We start from the raw sequence: 15966 nt of genomic DNA, 5'->3' as shown, positions 1-15966 counted from the left end.
ACTCAACATCCGTAATATTTGCCCAGTTTGGGTTGTGTCTCCGAGGTCAAGCAGGGCTGTACGGAGCCAGGGGTCAGAGACAACAGCCCCAGAGCAGACGTGTGACATCGCTGTCACCCGTCCAGGCGCATATCGTCACCATCTGCCTTAGCCCTTTGAGTCACATGCTATAAAGTGACCTTTTTTGAGCAACTGAGTCTTTCTCCTGTTTCCCTCTGTAGTACATGCCGACATGTACATGTGTGTGTGTGTGTGTGCGTGCGTGTGTGTGTGTATGTGTTGGTGCGCTTGTGTTTTCTGTCCAGCTCTGTCTTGTCTTTCATTAGTGCGTCAGTGAGAAGGGCTGGCGGCCCAGAGTAGAAGTGGAGTATCCAGAGGCCAGCAGTCGGGCTGCCAGACACACTCTCTTTCACCTCTTCCACCTCTCTGTCCTCCTTGTTCCTGCTGTGCCCCCTCCCCATTCACACGCTGCCCCCTACCAACACAGAAACATTCATAAACAGCTACTAGGTACTTTTCCAGGTATGCGCACAGGGGCGATCCTCGTCCGCTGGAGGCTTTGGAGGCATTAAGCGCCACAAAGCCTCAGGCTTGTTATCCGTCAGCAAGAGAGGTCATAGGAATGTACGTGTGTGTGTTTGTGGGTGTGTGTGTGTCTGTTACGTCCAGAATGTCATTAAATGGATGCGAGAAGTTTAAAATGCCCCATGCGAATGCTGCCTCTGCTTCCAATATTGAAAGCGGACTGGAAATAAGAATCTAGCGTTGGTTGCAGAAATGGAGCTGGTTACACAAAAGGTATCAAAATGGGTTTTGAAAATGCAAAAAAAAAAAAAAGTCCTACTTCATGTTGAAAACCGACTCCTGGAGCCTGTCAGTTCAATGCCAGGCAAAAGTATTGACACAGGTCAGCACAAATTAGTGCACAGCTGCAAACTGGAAGGAAAATGATAGCTTTTAGTGCATGTGTGTTCAGCTCCCTTTACTCCCATAGCTCTAAATAAAATCAGATGCAATCAATTTACCTTCAAATGCTGTGAAATGAGAAAATAAAATCCACCTCTGTTTAATTTAATAGTTCTGTGAAGGCCTCAGAGGTTTTGTAAGGCGTATTCACAACAGCTCTGTTTAGTCCGCTTTAATAGAACTCCGGTTTGTTTGTCTAGAAAGTCCGGTTCATTTGGGGAAGTGTGTATGCGCAATCAAACCAAAAAGCAAAGTCTGGTCCACCTAAAAACCTAGCTCCCATTTCAGTGAAGGTGAACTTTGAATTCATGTGCGAATGTCAAGCAGACAGGATTCCGCTTCAAACACAGGAAGCAAGACTAAAGCAAAGGGAATTGTGGGTATTTTACAACCAAAACAAACAAAACGCCTAGCAAGAAAAAATGTCTCAGTCTTTTGCCAAGGACTGCTAAAATGTCACACCACTCCATTTTTGCCTGCATTTCGAGAAGAAGAAAGACTTGCTTATGTCTTCTGCACCAAAAACCATTGAAGGTTTTGATAGCTTTTAGTGCAAAAACCATTGAAGGTTTTTGGTGCAGCGCCACCACAGGTGAGGAGGGAAACTGGTTGCTGAAAGTGTTTGACAGTGCAGTGTGAAAGAGAACCACAATGTTAGAATTTCGGTTCCCAATCGAGCCAAGTCTACCGGACTATCAGGTGTGAAAGCATCCTTAAAGAGCATTGGAGAACAAACGGCACCAGAAGACCAACCTCCTGAGCTTTGTACATGCCAAAATGGAAAGACTATAGCACAACTGCAAACCTGCCGAGAGCGTCAACCTGAACTGACGGGCTGGGAGTAGATAGGTTCATGGTTACTCTGGAGGAGTTGCTGATTTCCCGCAGCTCAGGTGGGAGAATGTCAACTGAACTTAACTGGATGCTATAAGCTAAACTTCTGGTTTGCACTCTTCACCTAGATCAACTCAAGTTTCAAGCAAACATGTTGAGCCTTACAAACTGTACATAACCTCTTACTTTGCATTTTGCATAAAGTTTCTCTCTCAAGTTCCTTCTTCCTTGCTGCTTAAGTCCATTAGCGTGTCCACACAACATCAGTGTTACTGTCTGCGTGTGTGTGTGTGTGAGCGTTAGCGCAACAGACCATGTGCCTCACCCTCTACCAAACACGCACACTCAGTTCTTGAAACACGTACGCATACCGACACACACACACCTGACATGTGACACGCGGGCAGCGGAGCGGGCACATCACAGCCGGGGCGTTTTAATTGCCTGTAATTTATGCAGTGTGTGTGTGTATGTGTGTGTGTTGCTGTCAGCCTCTGAGATGATGCTGTGTGACAGCTGCAGTCCAGCCCCCCGAGCGAGCCGCTCATAATGACACATTAGACATACTAATGATGCCTCCCCGAGTCCATTGCTGATGCTACCTAGGTCCGCTGCATCACCCAGGCTTTTACACGCACACACACACACGCACACACACATTGAGTCCATTACTGACCTTTATGTCTTCATTTGGTTCCTTCAAACATGGTGGACATTGCCTTCCCACTTGTAGCAGTGTTCGGATCGGTTGTAAGTTTACGGTAGCTCCTGATTTTTTTTGGGTTTTTTTGTTCGTTCTCCAAAAAGTGGCATTTTACAACGGAAATTAGGGAAACGCCAGTTTTTTTTTCATGTTGAAAAAAAATATATCTTAAAGTCAGATCCATTGATTCACAAGAACTGATTCTCACAGTGCCTCCCAAAAGTATTCATATATCTAGGCCTGTTGCAGTAAGCAATAAATCAATTAAAACAAGCTCAATCATTTACATTTGCATGATTTATTTATTTTTCTCCTCACTTTCTTTTTACCAAAAACAAAAGTCTTCAGTCCTGTACTTTGGGCTCAACTGGCCCTGTTATTGAACGACAACTGAATTATGAAGTCATAGAGATCATAATTCATTTTATTTAAAATATCTTCCAGTTTCAGTGTTAAATATTTATTAAAATTTACAGTTTATTGATCTGTAAGAATGCATTGTTGCATTCTTATGCCATTGCCGTTATATGACTTGAAAATGGTGTCAAAATAACATTATTGTTTATTGCATAGAATTCTGGGACAATTTATCATTCAGGAAAATGTGTTATTGTGACTGGCTTACATACACCTTTAACGTCTGTAGCTACAACTACACACGCCGGCGTATTTTATTGGGATTTGATGTGATGGACCAGCACAAATGGATACATGGATTTCATTTTATGTTCTTTTTTTCTTTTTACAAAATATCTAAAAAATATCACATGTTTGTAATACATCTCCCCTCAGTCAACACTTTTTGCTGCAGCTACAACATCAGATCTAGAGATCTGATTTATCGCCCACCCAAAAGCACACCACACTTTTCAGATTATTATTATTTTTTTTTTGGTCTGAATACAAAATTCTCTTTTCCTCTTTTTTATTAGTTACTCTGTTTTGATCAACCTTGTAAAACATGCATAAACTGTGTCGTGACCAACTTCCCCTTTCCTTCCTGTTTGTGTCCGGGACCAGGCATGCTGAGGTCTCTGATGCGGCCGGGCCAGTGCTTCTGCCGCGAGTGCGGGAAGAGCTTCAGCCAGCCGAGCCACCTGCGCACGCACATGAGGTCCCACACAGGTAAACACGGCCTGGACTCACCACTCTGCAAAAACACAAAAACTTACCAAGTGTTTTTTTTTTGTCTATTTTTTTTTTTTTTGTTAATCTAGCTTCCAGTGAAAATATCTTGGATTAACACAAAACTAACTCAGAAGTATCTTTTAAGCAAGATATAAGGAGCTTGTTTTAAGTCAGTAAGTTCTCAGTACTGATGATACGGTACTAGATTGTATCATTTATAACATGGGAAAAATGTCTTGTTATAAGTGAAATAATCAGCCAGTGAAACTAGCACTTTATCGTCAATATTAGGGATGTGTACTAAGATGTTTTCACTAGAAGCTAGAGAGAAAATACTTGGTAATATTTTGTGTTTTTGCAGTGCAAACAGGAACACAAAAATACTTCCACTCATCTGACAAATCAGCAAAACATTCCTTTTTCCGACTGTTAGCAAGAGAGTTCTTTGCAGATCTACAGTAATTTGTTAATATCATGCATAGTTAAAAAAAAAAAGAAAAGAAAAGAAAACTCACTTTTCTTATAGCAATGTAATTAAGGTGTCACTTCCTGAGTAGATGGTCTTTAAAACGCATTAAAATTTCCTTAATGGATTTGATCAAAGCTCCAATAAACATTCTTTAAACTTATGAGAATCCGCTCCCGCTCGGTATTTATTAGACGCTTACATCTTTATTAGGCTCTTGAGATGCTGAACTTAAGAAAGCGTTGCACCTCCAGGAGCCGAAACACAACACTGATATTAAAAAAGTCTGCTATTAAGCTCTGCTCTGTGAGTTTATGAAGTCACATTCAGCAACTTGATGAGAGTTTTAGTTGCTAATCCAGTTCCAAAAAAACTAATCGCAGCAACAGTAGGAGGAACGTTAATAACGACCAGCATGATGTTCCGTACGGCGTCCTGCTTCTTTACAAATGCACCATTCTCTTGTTATTAATGCGCTTTTCGAACTTCTGTCGCCACTTCTTCATCAGTCACTCACATGGCCAACCCCCACAGCTCCATCCAGCCGCCGGACGGCATGAGGGATGGTGAATATATGCACGGGAACTCGCATTCCCAGCGATTCCTCATTGTCGGACGCCGCGTTCCGTCGCTGGCGTTGAGCAGAAATAAATCAAGAGTCGTCTTCCACTTTTCTTTTCCTTTTTTTTCTTTTTCCCTGTTCAGGCCGGGCGTGACAGCCGGAGCTGTGAGTCCCTCCCGCCCTGAGCCAGGCAGCTGTCTCTATTTTTTTGTTGTTGTTGTTCTTGAAACGGAGACTTGATTCGCCGCAGACACCTGACCTGTGACAAATTGTATACATTATTAATCGCTTGTCAATTAGAGAGATGGAATTGTGCATTCTAATGAAGCGGAACGGCGTTAAGTCATCGCCAACTTTGGGGGAAACGGATTTGCCTGACTCTGAGTGCCACTCACCACAAACAGCTTGATCTGGACACCCTGTTTGTTTTGTTTTTTGTTTTTTCTCTTCTCCCTACTCATGTTCTTTCATTTATTTATCTTTTTTTTCTTCTCTGGTTTATTTTTTGTCTCTGTCTTGCTCTGCAAAATGATTCATACCTCAGAAATTTGTTCACAAAAAAAACTTTCATTTGGATTTAATGCGATAGAAGAATACAAAGCTGTGCAGGTTTATGAAATTGAAGGGAATGATTTTGAAACAAAAAAAAAGAAGTATATCTGACAAATCTGGTGTTTCTTAACTCTGATTAATTAAATCCAGAGTAAACATTTGTTCACCTAATTAAATAAATAGTTACGCTGTGTGTAATTCGATCCCAGTATAAGTCCAGCTGTTCTGTGAAGGATTCTGCAGTTTGTTGGTGAACACCAGAGAACCGCCAAAATTAGACTCAGGAGTCTAATTTTATAGTGGTTTGGGGAAAAGTAAAACATTATCTCAGAACAGCTGAGACTTTAACCCCTTGCTGTCCAGCACATGGTTGGTCCAGTTGAGCTGCGTTGTGCTGTCAAAGACCTGTGATCTTGCCCAAACAGGAAGCAGCCAACGCCCCAAACCAAATAACTCAAGGAAAAGAAAAAAAAAAAAGATTAATAACAGAAAACATTATGGGGAAAGAAAATGTTGCACAAAAATTGGACCAAACAAACTGAACTTTGGCAAAGCGCCACCTTGAACGCACCATCTCCATAGCAACAAAAAACAAGAAACAGGTCAAAGTGTATGAATACTTTTTCATAGCTGTGTATTCCTTCTTCTACCTTTTCTTATTCATTTCCTCTAGTCTGCAGTTTATCTCTTTCTCCCCTTCTTTTCCTTTTCTCTCTCTTTGTTCTCCTTTCGGCTGCCTGCCTCCTCCCTCCGTCTCTCTCTCTCTCTCTCTCTCTCTCTCTCTCTCTCTCTTTCTCCTGTCCTGTCATGTCCATCAGCCGGGCCGGCCGTGATCGCGGTCGACACGGAGATAAGTAGCTTCTTTACAGAGAGTGTGAATGATATGTGGCACAGCCAGTGATTCTAAGTGACAGAGGCCAAATGGTAAGTGATGCAGCGCCGAGCTTCCCCTCAAGCCCCGCTGTAAACACACACACACACACACACACACACCACGCAGAGGGGTCTGTAAACACTCCGCCGCGGCTGTAATTAATGTTGTCACCCAGAGTCGTCTTCGGCGCGGACGTGCACGCGCGGGAAAAGGCCAGCCACCCCGAGGCCCTCGATTAACATGCGTCACATTAAATCACCGACTCGCCTCCGCCAGGTTCCGTCACCGTCTTCGACCGCCATCGTCGCCGTCATCGTCACTGCCAGACCCCCTCTGCTAACGAGGGCCGCTGGTGGCGAAAAGAAAAGGCTGTGGCGTTCACGCGGGTGGGACAGAGAGAGAGAGAGAGAGAGAGAGAAAGAGAGAGAGAGAGAGAGAGAGAGAAGGGGAAGAACGACAAGTAAATGCCTGTATGGACCTGGTGGAAGACGGGGGTGTCGGACTCGTTTTCATTTTGGGTGGGGGTTCCCAGGTCTGACTGATGTTTTACAGTCTAAACACAAAGTAAAACCCACCAAACTCAAAAACAAACAAACAAACAAACAAAAAAAAAAAAATATATATATATATATATATCACCCCAGCTGCAACCTCTAATGAAGCTCAGAAAGTCCTAAATATAATCTTATATGTCCTATTGATTGACTACATTTTTAGACTTGTGACAGTTCACAAAGTTTTTGGTTGTTATTTCTTATATTTAAACCAGAACTGGATTTTACAGGGACTGCAAAGGACTTCGAACACAACTCGACTTGTGTGGGATTATACACTTGATTAATCAATGACTAATCACTGATGGTGTCACGTTTGAGATTCTAGACGTTTCAAAACAGATGAACTAATACGATAATTGCAATATTAAAAATGTTGTGCTCCTCTGCCACACCATGACAACTATTTCAAAAGTAATTTTCTGCTGAAAACTGTCTAAAATCCCGCCATTTTGTGAAATGCTGCCCAAATTTTCACAACCAGCCCAAAGCCATTTTTGTCAAGCCCAGTGTGTTCAGAAGCATCCCAGATGGGTGAAAACCTGTCCAATCTGGCAACACTGATCTTGGGGCCATATCAATATCACAAATGTTATCTAAAAAATGTGGCAGAATATATTGATACTGAACAAACTTTTAAATATAGCTGTGTCTACTAACCATAAGTACTTCATAATATTAATCATCTTTTCACATTGATCAGTTCCTCCATTGTTTTGTGATTTTGTGTTGCTGATTTAGAAATATTTGCAAGAAAATTTGCGATATTCCCGCTTATGGATGACGGTAATTTTTTGTTACTCGCCTCATTGATCGTGAAGTATAACTCGACATCAAGTGAGTGTAGCAGAAGTAAGAAATTCTGCCACCTCCACAGTTATACGTCAGCATAAAAGAGCGCACCACCTGTTGATCTTGCGTGATTTTCCGCGGTATATCGTGGAATCGCGAAAAAGCGGAGGGACTGACTGATGTCATTTGGCAGGATTCAGGTGAAAACACTTCTCTGATTTGATTGATAAAACAATATTTAGGCACACGACTGTTATCGTGAAGGTTCTGTTTACGTGTCCCTGTGGAGTTTAGAGGGCCACATTGAAGGCTATAGTGGGCCAAATTTAGCCTCCGGGCCTTGAGTTTGACACGTGTGGTAGAGAGTTTAACCAAATGCCCTCCTCCTCCTCCTCCTCCTTCCTCTGCCCCAACCCCACTCCTCCTCTTCCTTTTCCTCCTCTTCCTCTATCCTTCTCCCCCTCACAGTTGGGTTTGATTATAACGGACTCCACCGAGGTACTGACGCTCACACCACCGCTTCTGAAGCTCCCAAACAAGTATGTGGCACAATGGCTAATCACTGGGCTCCATCATGGCTTCTGCATGTCTCTCATTATCGCTGTCTCACCTCATGCATGCCTGCCTGCATGTGTGTGTGTGTGTGTGTGTGTGTGCTTATGTGTGTGTTTCATGTCCTGTGCATGTTTGGTCCCCATTTTTTTATTTGTCTTTGCTCGTGTGTGACCATCACATGTGGCGACCTCGCTGCCTGGCATTAACATCAGGCATCCTCACCCCACACACAGCAGGATCACACCTGGTGCCAGTGTGTGTGTGTATGTGTGTGTGTGTGTGTGTGTGTGTCCTGCACACATGGAAACAGCCTAACAGCTTATTATGACAACTTTGGTTTTATTTTATTTGTCCATATATGTTTTGGTAGAAAAAGCTCGTTGATCATTCTTCTCAACATTTATTCTATAACCAGCTTCAGTTTTAGTTATTTAAGGCAATGACAGCTGCAATACTGCAAAAACAATAACCATATAACCTCATCTTGTACCAGAAGAAAAATTTCAGTCTCTTATAGTTCCCTTCACATATATTTGGAAAAGCCTTAAAAATGGTTGCTGTGGAGATTTTGTTACCCATGACTCTGTATTTTTCAGGAGTACAGAGTCCCGTTTGTTTCTGTGGAACGGTAACTTGTTTCGTTGAGCAGCGCGTACACGAGAGTGATTGACAGTGCTGTGACCTTCCTCCAGGCTCTGATTGGTTGTTTTTGACTGGGAGGGGTGCATTTTTGCAGACTTGTTAGCACCACAGAACAACTACCAGTTTATTTGTCTCACAGAAAACACGACTGTGATATTTGCTAACTTAGCAAGCCTGTAAAAAAAACTTAACTTAAAAACATGTGCAACACAAAAGTGATCACACAAGTTAGTGTGCATGTGTGCGTGGCATAAAATCCTCTTCTGCCATCTAGAAAAGCTGAGTTTCTGAGCATCCGTTTGGTTTCATGTTAACTAAGAATGAAGAATTTTATCAATCTACTAAAAGAAATCTGACATTTGAAACTTTCTAGTTTCAAATGTCTGATTTTTTGTATTAAAAAAACCCTCAGCTCAATTAAAGAAAAATAAAACCTTTTCATCTGAAATTCATCGAAAGATCAGATAAATTGTTCTTGCAACCTCCTAAGAATGTCCAAATAAGCGTAAGAAGTCCAATAGAACATTTCCTTGAACACTTAGGCGTTCTGAATGTTTTTGGAGTTAGTCATGTTGATAAAAGATCTACATCTGTTCTGCTTTTCTCGTTCAAACAGAGCCGGGTTCTAAGACTGTGCCTCCGTCATCATTTATCACACAGACTCAGATTTACCTCGCACTCTGAGTGATGGGAGCAGGCGCAGCAGAGGGGTCCAATTAGATGTACTGTTGACGCTGCTTTACGACGACGATAACCTTTAGCATAATGTAGTGCACCGGTCCCGTCAGCCATGTTTCCTCCCAGGACGATGTCTTTTAGGTTCTCGCTTTTCCCCTCACGTCTCTTCTGCCTCGACGATTTTTATTTTCTTCCACGTTCTTTTTTTTTGTGATTAATTACACCTTTTTTTTTTTTTTTTATCCCTCTCACCCACCTTCCCCGTATTTTTTTTTCTTTCTGTTGCGTTTCTGATGATGTATGATAACAGCCATATTTTCTTGTTTCTTCTTCAGGGAGAAAGGTACGGGAGGGGTGGCGGGAGCCATTTGTTTTCTCACTTTGATATTCTTCCATTTATCAAAATGATAATTAGGTGCAATTAAATGGCACTCTCATTTGTTTTGCTCACGTGTGTGTTGCTTTTTTTTTGCTTCCTTGCAGAGGTGTCTGTGCCATTGTAGGTCAGTCTAATTAGAAGAAAGTGCACAGGGTTGTGTGTGTGTGTGTGTGTGTGTGTGTTTCAGTGGGAGGAAGGTGCATGCATCAGCCCCAGTGATTGAGTGAAGTAGAAGGAAGACAAAAGAACAGCCTGTTCAGGCAGAAGTGTTTAATCTGTTTCTGCTAACTTTGATTCTTCTTCTCACAGTAACAACTTGCCCACTGAAGAGTGTTTTTTGAAACCACAAAAAGAAAATCATATAAAACTTGGATTATTTTGTTAACTTTTGACATCAAAAGTAATTAAAAGTTTAAACTAGGTAAAAAGAATGAAATATTTCAACAATGTGACTAAAAAAAATATCAATAAAGAAAATAGCAACTGAATAATTGTCACAATCTAACAAGAAATAGAACAAGTTTTCATTTGAGCAAACGAATTATGCTCAAATTACAGTGCAGAAAGATTCATTACATGTATTTAAAATTAGCAACATGTATTGAAAAAATGTATGCACATTTTTATGTCCATTGCTCAAACACCGTTGTGTTGTGTGCTGACTTTGTTCTTTTTGTGATGTCTTGGCTTTGAAAGCGCTGACATTTTTCATCGAAGACATTCTACGTTTTAAAGTTGTTTCCTATTAGTTTATGGAGTGACTTTTTATATTCAGCTGATCGCGAAGTTGCCCCTACCTGTTGCTATCCACGGTGGGTTAGAAGGCTGAAATTTCTCGCGCTTGCAGACGAGGTCAGCCGTTTACTTACCAATTATTTACAAAGGCAAGAAAAAAAGAAAAAAAAACACGTACAGAAAAAGTGTTCGAAAGCTTCATCTGATGCGCATTCCACTTTTCCAACTTCAGTGCCATCTCGTGCATCCGTTCACGTTCGCTTGTGTTTGTTGTCGCTTGTTGTCACATTCCGCCGCCTCGTTCGTCATACACGTCGCTGTGCTTCGTTCGCTGCTCTCCGTATCAAAGCTCTTCCGCTGCTGCTTTACGGTGTCTCGTGTGGCTTGCGTCTGACCTGTTCTCTGCCTGTGTTTGTTCTCCAGGGGAAAGGCCATTCTGCTGCCAGCTCTGCCCATACCGAGCATCTCAGAAAGGGAACCTAAAGACGCACGTGCAGAGCGTCCACCACATGCCTTTCGACAACAGCCAGTACCCCGACGCGAGGAGCTCGTCCCTGGGCCAGGAGGAGCGGAAACCAGCGGCTGCCAAACACGTACCAAATCTGCAGTGACGCCGACGACAGACCTTACTGTGATTAACTGGACCGCAGCCTCAGCACAGACGACTCCTGAAACCCAAAATCTGAACCTAGACTCTGGATTGACTCGTGATTCTGGAGGAATGAAGGTTCTTTTAGGATTTCTTAATGTTTTTTTTTTTTTTCTTTTGTGAAAAGGCCTGCCAAGATATGTAAAATTATGTAAAAAAAAACAACAAAACAACAACAACAAACAAACACGAATCAGAAAAGAATTTTGACGACGACATGAAAAGACGTACAAGCTGACTGTGAGAAAATGAAGATTGAAAAATCTTAAGTGTCTTCTCAGCTGGACTCAACAAATTTTAAATCCTTTGCATCGTTTTGGTCATCTTTTGGACATGAATGCTTGTGTCATTTTAAGGATTCCTGAATCTTTTTTGTTGTTGCTGTCAGAATTGAGATCCCTCTCTTGCTTTTGTGTTGGAGGTGTAAAGTTGCCAAGTGCAGCCTTAAAGAAACAAGTCAAGTGACTGTAAAGATGGAAAAAGTCAACTCAGACGGAGCTGGTTTAATCAGAAACAGTGGAAGTACTTGAGGGCCAGAGTTGTCCCTCAAACGCTCGCTTTTTGGCTTCATTGTACGCGAGTATGGACCAATCAGCAGCAGAAGAGGACGCCCTCTGGACTTGAATTCAAAGGAGGACAAATTACAATCCGCTCACCTACAACTTCTTCACTGCAGGAAGCTGAGGAGCGCAAGTCGCCGCATAGAAGATGCATGGAGGGGCAGGATAAGAAAGGAAGAAAGAGAGAACGCTAAAGGTGACGTGTGCTTAAGTGCTCATTAAGAAAAAAAGAAGTCAAGATGTGTTTTTAAATAGCCAATATAAATGAGCATCCCATTTTTAAGGTCATTCATTTATTGTCCATTTAAAACGAAGAGTTTTCCTTTATAACCTGTTCATAAAAAATTTCTGGCTCTAAATTAGACCGAGGCTTCAGCGTAAAGAGTAGCCGGGAGGAGTTGGCTCCAGATTTTATTGCAATGTGTGTACTTGGGGGGGGAAAAAAAACTCTCCTACAAGATACACTTGGACTTTTCTGCATATTGATCTGCAAAACGACCTGCGTGATGACATCATGGTCATAATCTAGTTATGCTGGTTTTTAAAACAAATCACACTTTCATCTGATGATTTGTGCCATCAGTTTGGAGAAACGCAGCGTTGATTAATCTGCTGGTTATGAATAAGACCGGACATAACCTGTTTGGTTATACTGGGAAGGTGACAAGTAGTGACAATATGTGAGCTTGTGTCAAAAGTAAAAAAAAAATGGACAGAATATATCTGATACGGGAGAAGAGCAATCTAAAAACAAACCATCAGTGAAAGGTTTAAGCTTCTATGGTAAAACTATTAAAGTTCAATCAGTCAACGTTGGTTATTTCAGGAAACATGGTATTTCTGTTGTAACAGTTAAACTAGAGATGCACCAATTAGTGAAAAGATGCATTTGAAATTTTCAATTTACATACTTTTATACATACATTCAAAATGTTTTTACCCTTCCTGGCCGGAGCAATTATCGATTACTCAAATAAGGAAGAGGGTGAAAATTTACCCTCTTTCAAAACCTTTAAGCGCTCACTGATACTGAACCTAGCCTACTTTGAAACTTCTTCCTTACTTCCACACCAAAGAGTGTTGTTGTTACATCACATAACGAAAATGTAAGATTTTCCTACAAGCTGATGAATGATGGAGGCTAAAAATCATCCAGTCCCAGTCATTCAGTGCATCTCTACGGCAGATACAACTCAGTACCATTCAACCCCTACATAAGCTGTGTTTTGTTCAATTTTACTTTCAACCGTGCCTCATTTGCGCAATATTAAAAAATATATATTTTTTTTAGCTAATGTCAACATGAGAAACGAGCACTTGTATAAACATGCCAATCCGTAACCACATGTTGAAGATTTGAAGAGAGCCACTCTCCAATGCTGTCGGTCCAGTTCTGTGAATGATGATGTCTAGATCTGTATTCTGCTGATAGCAGTCAGAGGTCAGGAGATGAGATTTCTTGGGACTTTGGGGATATATACATCAGGAGTTGGTGAGGGGGGAGGCTTATTCTGAAGCCCTCGGAGACATGGAGCTGTCACAGCCTTAACGGGGGTTAGTGTGGGGTTTAGATCGTCCCCTTTCCAAACTTACTATTATCTGCATCTCCGTCTCGATGTTCTATATACTATCCTACCTCCTTTCGCAATGACAGCCTGTTAAAAGTTTATCGCAATGAAAGCTGAACTCATTAGCTCTGCTCGCTTCTCACCCTTAAAACAACAACAACAACAAAATCCCTCACTTGAAATCAGGCATGCCTGGATGAAACGAGGCACCGACAAAAGCGAAAGCAGCTCCAGACTTTTTAAAGAGCCGACTTCCTGGACCGAGAAATCTGAACTGTAAAGCTAATGAAAAGGCGTTTTGTACTCTTGTTTCAAGACGGCAGTACTTTTTACATGCTTGTAGGTTGTCTTTTTTTGTAATGCATACAATGCCATGTGCTTGAATTTGCCTAATTTATACACACGCGTGTGTGTGCGTGCATATGCGTGTGTGTGTGTGTGCGCGCGTGTCTGTGTGTGTGTACAGAAGGCGTGGGTAGTTAAAATACTTGAATTGGATCCTCTAGCCTTTGGGGGTAGTATAGTACTAATACCAATGTTGTACAGAATTCCCTTTAAGATCAACTCCTCAGAGTTTGTACTCCAAAGTGTGACTTAGAAAACTGTAAAGCAGGAGTGAGTGTGTGTAAAAACACAAAGTGTATATCTGTAACCCACTTTTACCAAACCCTTTATAAGCAGCAGTAGAAACCAAATGGCATTACTAGTGCACTTAGGCTAGGTTAGCGCTTTAACTAGTTTCATTTGTCTCCACTTACAGTTAAGATTTCTTTGAGAATGTCTCCCTCTTTTTTTTTCTTTCTTTTTTTTTTAATTGGTGCCGGCTAACAAACTTCAATGTCATCCTTCATATAGATGCTTTTTTAGGGGTTTTTGTTAGAATGATTCCAGATATTCCAATGATTAGAAAAAAATAATGAAATAAAGATTTATCACATGAAGGCTGTACAGCACAGCTTTTTAGTGTGTTCTCTATGAAAAGATGGATATTGCTAGCTACAGCTGTGCTTTTTTAAAATAATGTAATTTTTCTTTTGTTTTAGAGCTTATTTTCTCTAAACTGTAGGATTTATTCATTAGCTAGTCAAAGCAGCCACCCCAGAGGGACTGGCAGGTGTTTCTTTTTGGTTGGGTTTTTTTTTTTTTCTTTCCATGCCTATTATATTCTGTGTTATTTTTGGGTTTTTTTTACTTGTTTTGGTCTATGATTAATTTACCCTAGGAATCATTATTTTTCCAAATGTACTTGGTTGAGATCTGTATTTATTATCACTTCAAAAACGATGAGAGGACAGCAGCGAGACGGGGGCGTTTGTTTTCATTTGATTTTTCCAGGTTGGTTTTTTTCTACCGTGTAGTTTTGTTTTGTTTTCTTTGTTTTGTTTGTGAAGCCAGCAAGCCGTCGTGAAAGCTCTACCTCGTCTGAGCCATTCTCAGTTCTGTTACACTTTTGTACATCATTTCAGAAAGATGTAACATCATGTCCACAATAAAGATCAATACACAAATATGGCGCCTGGTTGCCTTGTTTTTTATTTTTTAAATCGGTCATTTCAGGGAGTATCTCAAATTATAGCCAGTCACATTGCCTGTTTGATATTCAGTAGCCTTCATGATGATTGTTCTTGGTTCCGTTAAACAGCTGGGCTGTGTCGAGGCTGCATTTAATTTTAGCAACCCGTCAAATTGTATCTGTTTATTTTCTATTCAAAATCAGTATGAATGAATAGTTATGTTCTCATGAAATACTTTAAAGGACCAATGATGAATTTATATATTTATCAAAACCAGTATGAGAGGACAGCAGCGAGACGAGATTAAAGAAATTATATGTTTTTTTTTCTCGTTATTTCTCCTTATGATTTAATTAAGCAGAAAAATAACATAAGTAACACAAAAATATACATTTCTATGCCTGGTATTGAATGTTTCCATTGGGCACTTGAGACCAAAATATATATGTTTCGGCCAGTGAATGAAATTCCACACCTAAAACACCCATGACCCTGAACACACCATCTCCACAGTGAAGCATGGTGGTGGCAGCATAATAGTGTGGCTCTGGTTTAGTTCAGTAGGCACAGGTAGGAATATGATTTTTACTATGTACAGGTCAGGATAACCCTGAACATAGAAAATCTGTTAGACTGTAAAGGACTTTAGACTGGGACAGTCTAAAGGACAACCTGAAACAAAGACATCATTTAGATCAAAGCATACTGGTGGGTTGTAATGGCTCAGTTAAAGTCCAGAGCTAAATCCAATATTTGGCAAGACTTAACAATTGATGTTCATGGATCCATTCAGTCTGACTGAGCTTCAACTGTTGAGCAAAGAATAACAGGCAAACATCTCCAGCCTTTTGTCAACAATTCTGTTTATGGACAGCAAAGGTGTTGAGGGGAGCCGTTTTGATGGCTCCAGGAAAAGGTATCTGAACTTTGTAGATGATGTGGTTCTGTTGGCTTCATCACACTGTGATCTCCAACTTTCACTGGAGCAGTTGACTGTAAAGCAGGCAGGATGAAAATGAGTGCCTCCAAATCTAAGATCCTGGTCTTGAATCAGAAAAGGATTCCTCCTCTTGGTTGGGGATGAGGTCCTGCCCAAAGCAGAGGAGTTTCAGTATCTTTGGGTCTTGTTTACAAATGACAGAAAAATGGAGTGAGAGCTCGATAGGTGGATTGGTGTAATGATGCAAGAGCTGTACTAGTCTGTCGTAGTGAAGAGAGAGCTGGGCAGAAAGGTAAAGTGGTAACTCCATTTACC

At 41.1% G+C, this 15966-nt stretch overlaps 1 protein-coding gene across 7 annotated transcripts in view; it reads left to right on the top strand.

Annotated features, from left to right (window-relative positions):
• Nucleotides 1-13354, top strand: part of znf516 (zinc finger protein 516) — a 57012-nt gene extending 43658 nt beyond the window's left edge. For 4 of the 7 annotated variants that reach the window (XM_016676215.1, XM_016676249.1, XM_007559664.2 and 1 more), the window contains exons 4-5: nucleotides 3524-3628; nucleotides 10844-13354. In XM_016676215.1, coding sequence (XP_016531701.1) covers nucleotides 3524-3628; nucleotides 10844-11031 — 293 coding nt within the window. In that variant the 3' untranslated portion in view covers nucleotides 11032-13354. Of the gene's footprint in view, nucleotides 1-3523; nucleotides 3629-6029; nucleotides 6693-7899; nucleotides 7971-10843 lie in introns of those variants that run through there. The other 3 variants (XR_476776.2, XM_007559776.2, XM_016676359.1) reach the window with 3 other exon arrangements.
• The last annotated feature ends 2612 nt before the right edge of the window (nucleotides 13355-15966 follow it).

Source organism: Poecilia formosa, unplaced genomic scaffold (genome assembly GCF_000485575.1).
Source record: "Poecilia formosa unplaced genomic scaffold, Poecilia_formosa-5.1.2 Scaffold0, whole genome shotgun sequence".
In the NCBI taxonomy this organism is placed as follows: Eukaryota; Metazoa; Chordata; class Actinopteri; order Cyprinodontiformes; family Poeciliidae; genus Poecilia; species Poecilia formosa.
Note: the sequence above shows the minus strand (reverse complement) of the source record. Positions and strands in the feature narration are given on the sequence as shown.